Source organism: Lacerta agilis, chromosome 8 (genome assembly GCF_009819535.1).
Source record: "Lacerta agilis isolate rLacAgi1 chromosome 8, rLacAgi1.pri, whole genome shotgun sequence".
Classification (NCBI taxonomy): domain Eukaryota; kingdom Metazoa; phylum Chordata; class Lepidosauria; order Squamata; family Lacertidae; genus Lacerta; species Lacerta agilis.
The window spans coordinates 31449885-31467757 of record NC_046319.1 but is presented as its reverse complement, the minus strand read 5'-3'; the positions used below and the strand labels follow the sequence as shown (position 1 = coordinate 31467757).

At 40.9% G+C, this 17873-nt stretch overlaps 1 protein-coding gene across 3 annotated transcripts in view; it reads right to left on the bottom strand.

The window, feature by feature from the left end:
• The window catches only part of TOX3 (TOX high mobility group box family member 3), a 98427-nt gene that overhangs the window by 16027 nt on the left and 64527 nt on the right, over window positions 1-17873 (bottom strand). The window contains exons 2-4 of one of the 3 annotated variants that reach the window (XM_033156799.1): window positions 11598-11663; window positions 11482-11519; window positions 4217-4474 (exon numbers count right to left, since the gene is read on the bottom strand). In XM_033156799.1, the coding sequence (XP_033012690.1) occupies window positions 4217-4384 (168 nt within the window). In that variant the 5' untranslated portion in view covers window positions 4385-4474; window positions 11482-11519; window positions 11598-11663. The remainder of the gene's footprint in view (window positions 1-4216; window positions 4475-11481; window positions 11520-11597; window positions 11664-17873) is intronic. The other 2 variants (XM_033156797.1, XM_033156798.1) reach the window with 2 other exon arrangements.

The window sequence follows — 17873 nt, the reverse complement described above, 5'->3', positions numbered from 1 at the left end:
TCTAGGGAGGTTTACACATTAAAACAATAAAAATTAGTAAGCTGCACCATTAAGGAAGGAGACTGCAGAGTTACCAAATTTGTTTAAGATACCTGCAGGGTCTGGGAGAATTTAGAACAAAAACAAAACATTTACTGGGAACTTTCACTGAAGGGCGGACAGCAGCAGCAGCAGCAGCAACAACAACAACAGAGAGCAATGTAGGCACTAGGTAAGCTATTGTGGGGATAGAAGGCCAACATTGTGCCACAGGTGAAAAAGTCCTCTACTGGGTCACCATCCATCTCACCTCTGATCAAGGAGAACATCAATAGATGACAGCAGTGTCCTAGCAGGTTCTTTGTGATAGGATGTAAGAGAGAGTTGTTCAAAGTAGTGGGAGCAGGAACTAAAAATTCCCAGTGCACAATTACAGTCATGTGTTGAAGAATAAAAAAAAAAGGTGTGGGTGGAATCAAATCTAATCTAAACATTTTGAACACAAAGCGAAGTTCTGCTATACATTTTTGTGGCAGAATAATGATTATCACATTTTCATATAGGAACTTCTTTACACAGAGATATACCAAAAAATGATGCACTTACAGTTAACTCTATTTTTGTAGAGTTAACCAGAGGTATTTTTTTAAGGCAGTAAAAAATAAATGCAGGCTGAAAAGAGACAATTATTTTACCGTCTGTTTCTTAGATATCAGAAAGGGAATTTCGAAATTCATCAAAGCTAACCTTCTGTTATGTACAACAGGCTAAGCTGAAAAGAATGTTAACAAGTTCAATTTTCATTCAATCAGCACCACTGCTCTCTGAAATGTTTCATTGCAGGAAAGAAATAAAAAATAATCTATATGGTAATTATTAGGATGAATCCCCCAGTAACTTTCAGCAACATGAAAGGTCAGTTCTATTCAAGATATTTTATCAGTCCCTTGCACATACTCCTGTCCTGTCATTTTAAATCTGAACAGCATTTTATTTTCCCATTTACAGCTACCTGCAGAATTAAGTACTTAAGCCAAATAAGGAAGAAAAAAAAGAAGGAGAAAATGTTGAATGCTGGCAAAGGCTATAATAGCATGGAGATAAATCGTTCAGCTGCTCTCTCTCAAGCCTCTAGGGCTACAGATTTTTCTTCTCCTGATGCACTGTGGGTATTCAAAACTTGTTCAACATGATTTCATTTCATTTCAGGCAGTGCCTGAGAAAACTAAATTACAGAATCAATCATACAGAAGGTCAGAGTGAGACTTCATTACAAGTATTGCATGCTTGCATGAATATCTTTCATTTATGACTGACCCAATATGTCACAATAGCTGTCTAGTAAAAATAATCCACTTTCTGAAATTGATGTACTACTGATGTCAGTGCTACTCAGCAGGCTGGGTAGATTATAGAGAGATGTTTAAAGGGGAGAGGGGGGGAACAGAAAAGAATAAAAAGGAACCCTATAGAGCACAGGCAACAGCGCTATGGAATTGCCACCCTTTGTAGATTAAAATAATTTCTCAGGTGATCATCTAAACAGTCAACTGTGCTTTAGTCTGTAATGACTTTTGATAGCATATAGCAATTGATTTCCATCTATTTATGTGTAGGTCTATATATTTCCCCACATCTTGTTAAGTCCCAGGTGTTTTTCTGAACTCAAGCTAGAACTCGTTCATTCCCTGCCAGTAATTCATTTATGAAGGTTGATTTTTTATTTGTATTAGCATATTATTAAAATGCAAATGCTAATCACAGTGCATTTCTTTTATCTTTTGTTTTCTGTTGTGCTTCCTCATTTTTTGGGACGGGGAAGAAGGGGAAATCCCAAAGTAATAGCATACATTTAAACTAAGATAAATGTCCCTTTGTATCCTGTCAATAATAATGAAGCTAATCAGCAACATGACAAATTGTCACTTTTTCTATAAACAAAAGCGATAACAGGCTGGGTAGGAAATGCAGGACAATACATCAGGAGGTCGTTTTTTTAAAAAAAAAAACTGGTAGGAAGAATTGTTAATCCATCAATACATTCATTTTTAATAACCACTGGGCTACATATACTTTGGTAATAAAACAGCTTGCTTGCACTTAAAATGGATTGCTGGATATAGCAATCCTAAGTCAGAAATGGAATGGAAAGTATTATTTATTATTCCAGCAGTCTTCCTGCAGCAAATCTAAGAGAAGCCTGCGAAAGTACTGTTATGTAGCTGGCCAACTCCGCACCCTGAGGGAAACATTGGAGAACCTTGACATAACCTATTTCTACCCATGCCTCTGGCGATTTTGCATTCAAGTTTATAGGTGAACATGTCAGGTACTGCTCAGAACAAAGCCAGAGACACACTGTATTAATCATAGCTCTGCCCAAGAACATTTCATTTCTTCTGTTTGTGCTTGAAAATTTCATGACATTTTCTTCAAGGTGAAATTCTACTGGACATTTCAACAGGGTCAATCTATAAATCCAATTAAAATAGCTATCATTTGCAGTGAAGCTGTCTAACACAGTAATGTTTCCAAAAGTGGCTGGGATTTCATTTGGCATCTTAAAAAGGGGGGGGGCTATGTTATTCTAATGGTTTCGGTTTGGAAAAAGTATTACTTGCCTCTATAGACATCTAGGTCTTGTCTATCATTACCGATTAGCAACTTCTCAACATTGCAGTAAGATTTGACAAGCTGAATGTTGCTTCATGCAGGCATTGTTCAAGAGTGTAGATGAATATCATAATTATTTTATGGCTCCATATTTAGTTCTTTTAGATACAGTAAGCCCAATTGACCATGAAATGAAATTTCATAGTTAAAATGCCTCTTTTACGTTTTTTTTATTGCAGTAATAAAAAAAAAGTTATGGCTCTAAAGAAAGGTAATTCACGAAATATACAATCTAAAGATGGATTCTATTATTAATAAATATTTATCAGTTTAATAAAGTGCACATTTTCAATAAATGATGAGAGACATTTACCACCACATCTATGGAATTTAGATTAGATGCTCAGAATGGAGCAGACTGAAAGAGGGAACAGAATGAAATGGGGGAGAATTTAGAAGAGCTTTTCAAGTCACCACCCACCTACCACAACCCCTCAAGCTTTTGCTGCCTCGAAATATGTAGGACTACATTCAATGCTAGTCCTACTCAGAGTAGACCCATTGAAATTAATGGCCATAAGTAACTTAAGCCCATTAATTACTGAGTAAAACAGACATAGCCCTTAAGCTTCACATATCTCTTTACATTTGTTTGTTTGTTTCTATTTGCTTACAGCTGATACTGGGGACACAATAAGTCTTTAGCATTGGGTGTTAACACTACAAAGCCTTCTGATCCATAGAAAAAGCTATGAGGATAAGAAATTAACTATCAGGGTGTACCTTGCAGTAATGCTATTACAGCTATTAAACTGTGAAGCAGGTGTAATCTCTGCAAATGAAGATTACATCATACAACCAAATATACACATTACTGTGCCTTGCAAATGGGTTGAACGCAAATTCAGCTGCATTGCTAAAACACTGTCCTGGTTTGCACATTACACTATGTAAAGCTAAACTGTGGCTTACTATGAATGTGCAGGCTCCCAGAGAGGCGACTGTGGCCACCAATCCGCTCCCCAATTCCTCCTGTTGTTGCACTACTCAGGACTAAACTATTGCTCGGCTTCATGTGTCATCTGAATTTGGGCTCGCTGTTTTCCTTGCTCCAGATTCATGCTCTGCTACCAGTTCATGACCCTGAATCTGCAATCTGCAACTTTCTCCTTTCTCTCTACCACCGGGAGCTTTCTGAGTTATGAAATGAATCCAGGATGGGGAACTGTGACCCTCCAGATGTTGTTGAACTCCCATCCCCATTATCCCTGACCATTGGCTCTGCTGGCTGGGACAGGTGAGGGCTGGAGTCCAACAAGATCTGAAGGGCCAAAGGATCTCACCATCCCTGAAATAAGCAAGTGCACATTATGGTGCCCATTGAAAATTTATGAAAATATCCTGCCACTAGACACTAGTGATATCGACTGTGTGTCACTACAACAAAAGACAACAAATAAGGATGCAGTATTGAGTGCAAGGAGTACCGTATTTTAGCAGCTAGATGTTATTTTCATGTGCTTGCCAGATAAGTTACTGTTTGGCTCAGTACACAACACTGCAATTCTATGCAGCAGTAAGGGAAGTTATGCAGTCAAATGGAAAGGAAAGGGAAAATCCGTACCATATGTAACCCATTGCTTTGGATGATACCATCTTGTTCCACAAGATTTCGAGATATTGTAATGGAAGGAAGATCCAAGCTCTGCGGTGGAAACTGTGGCGTGAACTCATTCCCTTGCGCAGCCAACTGATCACTTAGACCTTGAAATGGCAACAGTATATCTGCCATCCCTAAGTTGGTGGGATCCAGTTCAGGTGGTGGAGTAATTGGTGGGATCTCAAACTCTTCATCTCCAAGACTTGGAGTGTGGAATGTTTGCTAAACGAAGAAAAAGAAGAAAGAACAGCAACTTCACTGCAACGAAACACTGCTAAATAAATGACTGCAGAGTGTGTAATAAAAGGGAGTTGTTTACACCCTGTAAGATTTAGCTCACGAGCAAACATTTTTATTTTACTTTATTCTGTAAATCACAAGTGTAGCAATATTCACATATGCCCAGCTTTTATGGATCCTTCAGATTAAAGATTTAAGTCTCATTATCATATGGCTTTAATGGTGTATCAGTATTAACTGTTTTTTAATGCACCCTTAATTAGCAACATCTGTCTTTGTTGTTGGTGTGAGCATCAGCTACATTGGGTTGTGGTTTTGGGTTGCGTGTTTTTTTTGTTGGTTTTTTTGGCTGTATAACAAATTGCCAGTTTATTGATATGTTAGTAAAACAGCACAAACAGCCTAACCATTATTCTGATGCGTCAAATAAAATGCTGGCAACTTTGGTAGTACACACACAACATTAATCTGGTAGTGAATACTTCGAAATTCTTTTACAACCCATAAATGTGAAATATTAGAATCCTGCTTTTAAGCTCCCTCCATAAGAGGAATAGGAGTATGACAGAGCCTTTGATATGAAGGTGGTTGTGAGAGACCTGGACTTTTGGGGGGAAATGACTTATAAATAGAGGAATTTTGGTTTGATTCGGAGCAAGGATTGTGGGGTGCTGGTGGTAGGTTTCTTCAGAAAAACTTTATGAAACTTTAATTTCTAATTTTCTTCAAGGTATCTACACATACTTTTAACCCCTTTACAAAAAAATTCAAGGTCATTTGATGCTGAAATGCTGCTTATATCTGGCACAGATATATCGCTTCCCTGTGAAACAATGAATAAATTATTTTGGGATACAGCTCTTTCTGGATTAAAAGTGAGGACATGTTTACATTCAAAAGTGTGTCTATTCATGGGTGCTTATAACACCTTCACCCCTTTAATGAAGAAGGGTAGCTGGATCATTCCCACTAGGCATGCCTCCCTCTACACCAATCCACAGCTATGCCCCTGGTGGCATGTACCTGTGAGGACTCTTCCATTTTAATGAGACCCCTGGCCAATCAGACTGTCTTTGTGCAGTCATAGAAGGCCTATGCATGTGTGCAGACCCATTCACCCTAATGCCAAATGTGTAGTCACATGGGGTGCGTAAGCATGGAGGCAGTGTAGCTAGTGGGTGCAATATTGTTACTCCACCACACATTCATTGAGCATGTGTGGATCTTCTGAACATCCCTTGTGTTTCCATCATATTCCTGACTTTCTCCCTAATGCATCCTCCTTGCAACTGTTATCTCCACCTTCCAGCTTCTTACATTCCCTTTGCCCAGTTAGTTGGGGTTTGTGAACAGACCTACGCTCTCTGAGAAATTGCAATGATTCTGGATGTGTGCTTGTTTCAGAGGCTGAAGATTAAATTCACTTGTGTGTCTGTCTGAAATTCTAAGGGTTTGCTTGTGTGTGTGTGTGTGTGTGTGGAGGGGGTACTTTTAAATACATTTTGGCTTAAGGGCAGTGGCGGAGCTTCATGCTCCAGCAATGGGGGGAGGGGCGGAGAGCAGGTGGGGGCGGGGCTGGTGCGCATCCTGGGGGCAGGGTGTGCTGCCCGCAGGGGTGTGGCATGCATCCTGGCAGCACGGCACACCACCTGCGGTGGTGTGGCGCCCAGCACGGGCACGGAGAGACAGCCGCGATGGCACCCTGCCAGGATCGCACTGCCGGGGGCGGTATGCTCTCCCCGCACTCCTCTTCCTCCCCTCCTCTTAAGGGTTTTTTATTTTACTTAAAATAAAATTTAAAAGATCCTTGGCACCATGTCAGACACTGGTTTGGGTGCTCCTGGGACCATAAACAACCTTGTATTTATATGTAACTTGAACCCGGCTAACCTTGGAATTTCACTGCCACCATCCCAATGTTTGTGGGGGACAATCTGTAGTGAGCTGGTGTATGCTGGGAAGCTCTTACTTCCTCACTTGGGGTGAAGTCACTGCAGAGAGACCAGGGAACCAATGGTGCATGTGCCTCTCTCACTCTAAGAGACACTCAGTGACAGAAATATCCAAAATGGTGGCACCTCCAAATGTTGCTGGACTAGAACTCCCAGCACCTGTAGCCATTGGCCATGTTGTTTGGGTCTGATGGGAAATGAAGTCCAACAACAACCCACAGTTTCCCCACTCTTGTTTTAGCCCCTTTGGTGGCACAATAGCCTGGGAATTGCTAATCTGGTCACATTTCCATAAACAATTACCAGCTACTTGGGATCAACAGCAGGAGAAAGTTATCACCTTCATGCTTGTACATTTGTCAGAAATATCTGGTTGGCCACTGGGAGATGCAGAACACTAGAGTATATGGCTCTCATCTATGAGGGTTCTTATGATATTCTTAAGACATAACTAACCTATGGAACAATAACCTCAATCTAAAGACCTCTTGATCATCTCCATGTGTTCTGTGGGTTTTCAGAACACGCCATGGCTACTGAGGCAGTCTGCAAGGTGCAGCTGCTGTATGGCGACAGAGAGGGAAGAGGAGTTCGTACTATTCCAGCGCTGGGAGGCAGCAGCTGAGGAGGAGGATGCCACAGTCAAAGCTACGGAAGTGCATGGATGCTGAGTGGATGGTTGCCTCTACTGGCATCAGCAGCCCGTGATCATGCCAATACAACTGTCATGTGGAACCATGTGATTTCACAGAGTGGCCTGCGACTCTGCCCACTCCACTACTGCAGAAAGGTTAAGCTGGGAATTCTGTCCCCACAACCATAGTGGCCACTCGTGGCTTAGGGGAAGAGTAATAGCTTTGCAAATAGAAGGTCCCAGGTTCAATCCCTGGCATCTTCTGGTAGGGCTTGGAAAGATCCCTCCCTGTCTGAAACCCTAGCAGTACTTAATAATATGAGCTAATGGTCTGATTCCTTCATGCAGTTGGTATAATCCTGTGTTCCTATGCCTACGAACCACCTTGCCAGCTTCCACTGCTTCTGCCCCCTGTCCAGTCCCATAAACACTAACAAGCTACTGGGGGAATAAACAGAAGACTCCAAACTTTTTTTAAAAAAAAATTGTATGGCAGACAGTGTGTTGCTTTCAAGCACACAGGGGTGGGTGGATCTGTCAATTTAAGGTTTTCTCCATTTCACATTTTTCCAATCTTACACCCAGTTCTCCACATTTCCATATCCAATTTGCATTAAAAAAAAAAAGTTATCATGAACATCCACCAGCATTTTAAGTGCACATTTCTTCCAACATACAAATGCAAAGCAATTTCCCCTAATATAATGCATTTTTGTGTGTTATTTTCATATTCTCAGCCCTGTACAGTGAGGTTTTTAATGTTTGAAGGTTTTTTTTGTCTTTTAATACTTTGTTGGAAGCTACCCAGAGTGGCTGGGGCAACCCAGTCATATGGGTGGCATCATATTATTACTATTATTACTATTACTATTACTATTATTATTATTATTATTACTACTACTACTACTACTACTACTACTATGTGCATTACTTGGGCATTGCAAAATTCAGAGAAATCCACATTTTGAAAGATGGCTGTGTTTTGGTTTGCATATCACTTCCGAATTAGGTAGGTCTGCCTTTAAAAGCGAACCAAATCAGATTTCTCCCCCAACCCTGCAAGCGTGCAATACTACTTTGAGATTTGTCTGCCTGCACTGACTTAGATTTTTACTGCAAAAGTGGAGGCTTGGGGTGCATGAGAAGGGGGGGACCCTTCCTTTAATGCATTATTTACATTGTCTGAAAGAATGACTTAATGCCAGTTAATTTAAAAATGATATGTTCAGTGAAAGATCTCATTAAGTGCTGGAAATTGTCATCCTTCAAACTGTTAATGATGATATAAATTAATAACCGCTTGAGAGAAAATGGAAACTGAAACACACACACACACACACACACACACACACACACACACACACAAAGAGAGGGGGGTGGAACCTTCGCTTGCATATAAAACCTGTCAGCTGTCATTATTGGTCTCACACCAGAAATGATGAGGTAACAAACAGCTACAGTCTGCAGGAGTAATACTGACAGAGTCTTAAGAGACTTAAGCAGTCTTTCCTCAGTGCACAGTGAGCAAAGTGAGCACACACAAGTAAAGAGATTGTAACTTAATTCTGGTTCCGAAAGCTTTCTCTTACATTAGGGATGCATTTACTGATGCCTCGTAGGAAGAGGGGGCATCTTCATAGTGGGGAGGTGTGAAGTTCACCAACACAAAAGGATGGATTGGCCATGGAAGGCGGATGGCTAATGAACATAACCCTATGGCTACATTTGCCGTTACGTTTGGCACTAATGTGGTCTAGTAACAGATGCAATGGTAATTTGCGAGTCATTTGCTACCCCATTACTGATTAATGAAATCTAACATATCACATTAACAATATGGATAAACACTCATTCCTGATATGTGGCATTTGGCTGTTTTCATTACTGCAGTAATTAACACTTGAAATATTATTTCAATAAATATTTAAGGTGCTTCAGGAATTAATGGTGGGGGGAAGCCTGGGTCACTGCCATCACGGCACAGAAGCAACTTGCAACAAAAAGGTGACATGTCAATTTCTCATCTTAGATGGTCTTGTAATGCTAATTTCACAATGACTGCTGCATGCATGGCATTATATTGAAAGAAGCAGCACCAGCACAGATTTTCAGATTTGAGATGTCCACACTCAAAATACTGATGTTCACTTAAAAGTAAAAGCTGTGTAATTGAATTTGCTTATAGGGCAGTAATTGCAGAGTTATCCTCATGCTGCAGTGCAAATATTAACACTCAATCTTATTCCACTCCTTCAGTGTAATTAAACCAATAGTATAAGCCTTAAGCATGACATGGAGGAGGCAGCTGGATTAATTTCAAGAAGGGAACATTCCATGTTAAAAGACAAAAAATAAATCCACAATGCTTCCAGACATGTACAACCAAACTATACAATATTACAGCATTCCCCCCCCCAAAATGATATTTATCACGTTAGTAATATCTTCTTACAAGCATGTGGGGTGGGAAGCAGTATCTTGTATGCTAGTGAGGATTTATTTAGGTTTTTAAAAAAAGAAGAATTCAAAACATCAAACTGTATCTCATGCCATGATTGCTGAAAGTAATGTTTGGATAAGTGGGTAAAATGAATGCAATCTAAATGGGGGGAAACCTCATAGTGAAGTAGTCTTATTCCAAATCACAGGGACTATTCACATTGTAAGAAGTGCCTGAAAATGGCATGTAATTTGATGGTGGAGAAAGGTACCATTATGTCCGGAACAGTATAATGTTTTTAAGGGGTCATGTTACCAATCAGAATTTTAAGAGCTATTAACTTTTCATACATTTCTCCCTTAAAGATTTCTTTAGGAGATCTACGGCTTGGGTGGGGTGGGGGGATAACTCCACCAACCCTCAACAAAAACTGTGTGTGTGGTTAAATGCCATCTGCACTGAAATGTTCAAAACATTTGTTCCTTTTGATAAAAATGCAAATCTGGAGAGCTGTTGTATCAACATATAACAGCCAATGTCTGACACGGTGAATTATCACAGCTGGAATTAAATTGTCTTTGAACAGCTGCTGGCAGTAGAGCTTTCATCAATGTTTGATTCAAATGGAGGAATGAAATTCTACAGAATGAAACATCATGTTGTCATTACAGATGGGGGTTTGTGTTCATTATCACAACTAACACTGGAGCTGGTGCCAAGCAATCTTCCCTTATCTAAGCAGTCTTGTTGGAAGGAGAAAGAGAGAGAGAGAGAGAAAGAGGCAGAAGGAAGCCATTGTTTTAAAAAGCTGCTCATAAAAATACTATTTGGAATATAACCACAGTTACTGTAGCATTGCCCCCACCAATAATTTTTTCTCCTTATACCCTCACTCTGCATGGGGAGGGGCACATTCACTGGGGAGAATGCTGTTTTGGACTCAAAATGGTCAACCCACTCTACATTTTATTAATCTCAAGATTTTTTTTGCCCACGGTGTTGACCTCAAGCAGAATTCAGATGCTGCCTACTACTCGCTGTCACCTTCATTCTCTACCATGTGCAATCTCTATATTTCTGTAAATAAGAAAAGGAGAAGGGGGGCAGGCACATCCATGGGGTAATGGCTACATATGCTTTTGTCCTGACTGCAAAGGCATTTGCTTTGGCCAAAAACAGTACAGTCTGGAACTGATGTCACTACCACTGCACTGACATCCTTTAACTGGCTTTCATGGTGGGGGGGGGGGAGAGGGAGAGAGAGAGAGAGAGAGAGAGAGAGAGAGAGAGAGAGAGAGAGAGAGAGAGAGAGAGAGAGAGAAATAAGAACTACAAGAACAAAGTGGTTGGCATCCCTTTCTACTTACTACCCCGCTCCCACCTCTCGCCCTCCCAGGCTAGAGGCCGAATTCATCACCTCTATGACCTAGTCAGGCCCCATCAATTCAGATCTATGGTTTCTTCTTAAGCCTGCTGTTGAACACTTTCCACGGAAAGACTCTTCCTCATTTCCCCAGGAAACAAATGATGCCACCAACTGTGCTGCTTTCCTTTTGTTTTCATAATAGTGTTAAGAACCCAAATTAAAAATAAAATGTTTGTATCCATGACCATAATTAGCGCATTAGCTTCTAATGACTGCTACTCTGTTTGCTTTAAAGATGTACACCTACTGTGCCTTTCATTTGTTTCCTTCTGGTTACATTTTTAGGGGGAGGGAGGTGCTGTTTTCCCGTGTGTGTGTGTGTGTGTGTGTGTGTATGTATATGTGTGTGTGTATATATATATATATATATATATATATATATATATATATATATATATATATATATCAGATTTGCTTCTATTGACATGCTATGTAAGTAACAGTCTAACAGACAAGTAAATTGACTGGTAATGGAGAGCTGTCAGGTTATTTTCTCTCTCGTTAAAGTCTGTATTTTGTGCTCCATAAAACACATACCCAAAAATCAGCACTTTGCCCGTCATCCACTGAAAAGTCTGTAAAAATTATCAAAGCAAATGTCAGGGTTTGAGCATTAGGTGGGAAAGGGGGGGGGAGAGAAATTCAACGCCTACCTCGTTTGCAGTGAGAAATGCATTGTTGGCCTCGGCCATGTTCATGTAGTTATTGTTGTTGCCGAACTGAAAAAAGAAAAAAAGAGACGCCTACATTTTAACAACGTATGCCACAATGAAAACAGTCAAGTTCTGAATGCATAGAAGACTTTAAACACAAAGGACATTGGGACTTAATTTGCAATACCCTAACAATATCAGACAACCCCCATTCACTCCAAAACAGAAATGTTACAAGGACAATTGAAATTGTAAACTGGATAATTTATAAAATTACATTGCCATACTCTTTGCACTTCTTATGTTTCCAAGCAGTACCATGTGCCATTGAGGTGCACTGGATCTGGGTGTAGAACACTGGTTCTTAGAATGATTGGCACACAAACATAGTGTTCATTGGACCTCCACAGGAGATGCTGGGGAGTTATGGTAGCCACATATGCATCACCAAAAGAGAGGAAAGGAAATTTTGCAGATATCAATATATTTTGCACATGCTGATAATGAGTATGAGTATATATGCTAATTTAAAAAAATTCTACAACTTAAAGAGAAATACAGTGCATCCCACTATAATCTATCTGCCCAGATGCTAACTGTTGATGGGCCACTGCAGGGCCCCTCCTGCTCTCCCTTTGTGGTGGCTATCTTTATACCAGACATGGAATAGGCATCTCTTCAAATAGAGGACACCTCCAAATAGAGGGCTGTCTTCTGTGAAATAGGGCTTATGGTTACCCTATGGAGAGGTAACAACTGAGACATAGGAAATTTTATCAATCCAGAACAGATCGTTGAGTCAATACAAAATTGGTTGACACTGGCTCAACAGAGTTTCAGATGGGAATATTTGCCACCACAGACGCCACAATTTTATTGATTACAGGTAAGAGTAGGCATTGGATATGTACCCAGCATCAGGCAGCCTGCATGCTGGCTGACAGGAACCCAGTGGGTCGACCCTGTATTGGGGAGTCGCACCCAACATGGATCATGTGCCACAACCCCCCACAGGCCTGCCATTGGGAGAAGTGCTTTGGTCCATTGGTCCCCATGTGGACTCCTGGACGGAGTCACCCATTCATAGACCCCTTTAATGGGATACCCACATGACTAAACATCCAGCCCAATACCTTATCCACTAAAGTTGTGACAGCTGCTAAGAGGTAGGTGAAAACCTGCAAGCCAGCCAATCTGCTTGCAGGAGAAAATTCCTCTCTGGCCCCAAATATGGTTACCAATTAACCACAGCACGGTCCTTACACCAACTTGCCCGCTCCCCCACTGAGCGGGCCACAACAGTACAGGTGGGTGGGAGGTAAATCCCACACTGAATAGCCAAGAGGGTGGGCTGCTCCACATTGCCCTCCTAAATACACCAGGGATGGACAAATCACAGCCCTCATGCCCATGCCTGGCCATAAAGAACAAAGGCAATCATTCCTTGATCCAGTTCAGCCGTTCAGCCAACGCTGCCCCTCACCAAGCCCAAGTGAGCGGATATTCTCAACCCTATTGGAAGAAGAGGCAGACTGAAAACTTGGGACTTCCAGCAGAACTCTGCCTCTGAGCTACAACCCTGTGTCCTTGAGCAGAGCCTAGGCTAATTATTGTGCAAGCTATTCATATAGCCAGGACACAAATACCGTGGCCTGTCTTTCTTGAAATGAAATTTGAAAAGTACATAAGAACTGCCTTGCAAGATCTTGCCAAAGTTAATCTAGTCCATTGTGCTGCCCAATAAAAATAATGGCGGCTGAGATATTTTCATTCCATACTTCTGCAGTTACATTCGGAGTGGGGTACAAAAAACAGAGCTAAATACCTATATCCCATAATACAAAAAGTCAATACAAACAATACAACAATAATGTAAGTTAAAAGAAACAATTCCACTCCATATATAATAAAACAGCTTGGAAAAAGAGGCAGCAATATGATCAATCAACCTTGCTGAAACAAACGGGGTTTCAATTTCTGTCTTAAGCTACATGAAACTCACTTGCAAAGGCATTCCAGAACCACAGTGCCACTACTGAAAAGACCCTGTCTCTTGTTCTAATATGCCAAATCCCACAATGGCAGAAAGGACCTATGAAGCTGATTTCAGGGCTTGGGCAGGTAGTTTATAGGAGTGAGGTGGTAACTGCAACTGACAGACCCACGTACTACTCTTTCTGGCTGTTTGCTTGTGGATAGAGATGGTAGAAGAGATGTTTGTTATGACATTTGTTAGCTGGGATGAGCCAGTTTGGCATAGTGGTCAAAGTGCCTAAGCATGGACCTCCCCCAACCCTAGTCAATACCCTAACAATGACCACTTCCATCTTTTGGAAGACTTACCAGCTAAGAAACAGCAACATATTAACATGCAATCTCCACTCAGCCATGCCACTCACAGACTTTTTGGAAGACAGTGTGGTAAAGTGGTTAGAGTAGGGTTTGGGAGACCTAGGCTCAAATCTCTGCTAAGCCATGAAGCTCACTGGGTAATCCTGGACCCCTCTCTCTCAACCTGACCCACCTCATATGGGTATGAGGATAACATATCGGTAGTTGGAGAGAAAACCATATATGCTACCCTGAGTTCCTTCAATAAACAGCAGAATAAAAATGTACTAAACAATCAGACAAAACTCCTTAGATAAACTTCTGTATCACTTGAAACCATGTGACACATTCATGTACTTCACCATGTGATTATTCAACAGATATGAATTCACTGAATGGTGGTATTTGGAACGATACACAAATTCTGCCTCCAAGTCTCTTGGGTGCTCAGACCACCAGAGGGGAGCCCCTTGATAGTTCCTCCACCATCAGAGGTTCAAGGAGTGGTGGCCTACGAGAAGGAGGCGGTCCCTAAGTTGTGGTACTTCCTCCTCACAGATGTGTGCCTGTCACCTTCATTACACAGCTTCTAGCAAATGCTGAAGGCGCACATTTTTACCCTTGCTTTTGACACTGGATGTGAATTATTTTTAGGATCCACATTATTTTTGTGCTTGCAAGCTATTTTAAACAGTATTTTTTTAAATATTCTGCTTTACTGTTTTAACCTGCCCAGGGACCTTAGGGTGAAGGGTGAGTAATTAATTATAATTATAATTTGGACATGCAAGCCATTCCTTGATTCTGTAACCAGTGACAATGTGACAAAAATGCAGACTGGTCCTTTGAAAATTAGGGATCAAGTGCCCTGGATTATCACTCTCCTTTCTGTGAAGGGGCCATACCTCTCTTAGAGGTAGCTGCAGGCATTTGCCTCTATATTCCAGAAGTGCCTCTTCTTCTACTCCTGCCCTCTCTATCCTGACAAATGTAATCACTGCAAATCATGAAAAGTCTCCCTTCCATAGCTCATAGGACTGAATGACAGGAGAGGAGAAACATACTCTGCCTCATTTGTGCAGGAAAGCTCAAGTTACCAGTTAGGAGCCCAAATTGCAAGGTATAAAAATCTTGGACATATATGGATGTATCTTTATATTTCTTCCAAAAGTCACATTGGCATTTCAAAAGCATTTTGATTTTCAGGAATAGAACCCACTAGCAGGTGATTCTCTTGCTAGCCAAGAAGATTCAAGCAAAGCCAAATAAACTGCCATTCCAATTTCAGAAGAAGACGGATAAGCTTTACTTGGCATTAATTGTTGAAAGAGGCTTTGAAAAATGGGAGTTTAATACTAATATTTTAGGAATCGTTAAAATAACTTGTTGATTGTTATCACTCGATGAAGAACATAGGAAGCTTATACCAACTGAGATTGGTGGTCCATCTTGCTAAGTGTGGTTTACAAAGACAGGTGTGTCAGCAATTCAGAGGTTCAGACAGTCTTCCATGGCCCTGCCAATAGATACTGAGGATGGAACCCAGGGCCTTGTGAAGGCAAGCTTTAATCATCAAGTAGTCAAAAGACTACGCCAGGAGTTCTTCCTCTCTTGGTTGTGTGACTCAAACATATGCTTTGCTTTGGTTAATCTTGTTTAACAAATTTAGCCACAGGGCAACCATGTTAAGATGTTTTTCAAACACTTTTTTTTTTTTGCAACAACAACAAAATCTCCCCAAGGAATTTGCAAGCAGCTGCTTACTCCTTCACAGACTCTTCTAAGTTGTGAACGGTGAAGATGATTCACAGGACTACAAAGTTATTGGAAAGTGCTGTGCGTGTTAGCTCATTATCACTGCCCTAGAACCACCACCATATACAGTACTAGAGCAGTGTTTTTCAACCACAGTGTGCCGCGAGATGTTGCCTGGTGTGCCGTGGGAAAAATTGAAAAATTCAAGAGAATTACTTTTTATATAGTCAATATAGGCACAGAGTTAATTTTTTTAACATTTTCTAATGGTGGTGTGCCTCGTGATTTTTTTCATGAAACAAGTGTGCCTTTGCCCAAAAAAGGTTGAAAAACACTGTACTAGAGGATAGAGCACACAGTGCAGCAGGGTACCTTTTCAGATCCAGGGCTCTGTACAGTGTTATGTATGCTAGGGAGGGCATTAGGTTTGGGGCCTCTTGAGTACCTGTAGTTTGCATGCCTGTACAGTGGTACCTCGGGTTACATACGCTTCAGGTTACATACTCTGCTAACCCAGAAATAACGCTTCAGGTTAAGAACTTTGCTTCAGGATAAGAACAGAAATTGTGCTCTGGCAGCGCAGCAGCAGCAGCGGGAGGTCCCATTAGCTAAAGTGGTGCTTCAGGTTAAGAACTGTTTCAGGTTAAGAACGGACCTCCAGAACAAATTAAGTACTTAACCTGAGGTACCACTGTATACAGCAATTTCAAACAGTCACCAGAAGACCAATTGTTCCGTGAATTGCTCTTGAGATCTTAGATAGTGTCTACCCGGGAGCACTGGAAATCTCCTGACATATGTTTCAGGTGTTTTTTTGTGCTGTACATGTTAAGTACAGTCAGGAGAAAGCTGCAACAAACTTCTCTGTGTTACACAAGGCAGAATCATAATCCTTTTTCATATCACAAAAGTGCTTTCCCCACAAAGACTTTTCTGTCATGGGAAAGCCCAAACCCAACACTTGCAAAGCCTTTAAAACTGGATAGACTGATCTCAAATTCCCTTGTATATCCACTACAAAATGACATCAGTCTTGCAGTAGGTGTAGTATTTGCAAGATTACAAATGATTCAGAGACTGGATTAGAAGAAACAAACTTTACTGAGCAGCATGCTGCTACCAAACTATATACAAAACCACAACTAGTCAGATCTTGGCATCCTCTCCCTGCTGGTCTCATCCAGAACCGATTTCCCCCAATACAACCATTAGTACCTGCTCACATTATACTGGGAGTGATAATTGTATGAAGTCACCCAAAACACCTTCCCCCACGATGCCAAAGTAGCAAAACACTGAAAATATCAGTTCTCCTAAACTCTGGAAATCTCAGTTGGAGTAAATTGCAACAGTTTCTTTTTTAACACAGAGAGACCTCTCTGAAGTAAATGAATGCTACAGTGCTTCCATGTTTGCAGCAACTCAAATTTATTGCAAGTGCATAATTCACAAGTAGTCCAAAATACAAGGTTGTGAACTGGGAATACATAATATTCTGTGGTTTTAATTTATGTTTTTAATGTAACCTGCACCTGCTTTAAGTATGTTTTTCTGGTGACCTGTCCTAGGGTCATTCAAACAGTGTATTTAATTATGAGATGGTTGGACAGTGTTCTCAAAGCTACCAACATGAATCTGACCAAACTGCAGGAGGCAGTGGAAGACAGGAGTGCCTGGCATGCTCTGGTCCATGGGGTCACGAAGAGTCGGACACGACTAAACGACTAAACAACAACAATACAACAACATTAGATTCACAGTGATGGCTCCTATTGGTTCTACAAACAAATACTACTGGTGATGTTTAATTAATTATCCCAGTGGGATTTTTGTTGGCTATATGTGGCCTCTTTCTACAGGAAATTAAGCCTACCATAGTAAGACAGGCCATCATCTAGACCAGGATAGGGAACTTTTGGTCCTACAGATGTTGCTGAACCAGAACTCCCCAACAAAGATGGCCAATGAGATGTATAGTTAAGCAACATCTAGAGGGCCAAAGGGTGTCCACACCTAATCTACAGAATAATCTGCTCTGATCAACTTCCTAGGGTCTTGGGCAGACGCCTTTTCCAATACTGCTAACTGATATCCTTTTAACTGAGTTGTTGCAAATTAAACCTGAGATCTTCCTGTATACAAAGTATGTGCTTTACTACTGAGATACAACCTATTTAATTATTTTTGTAA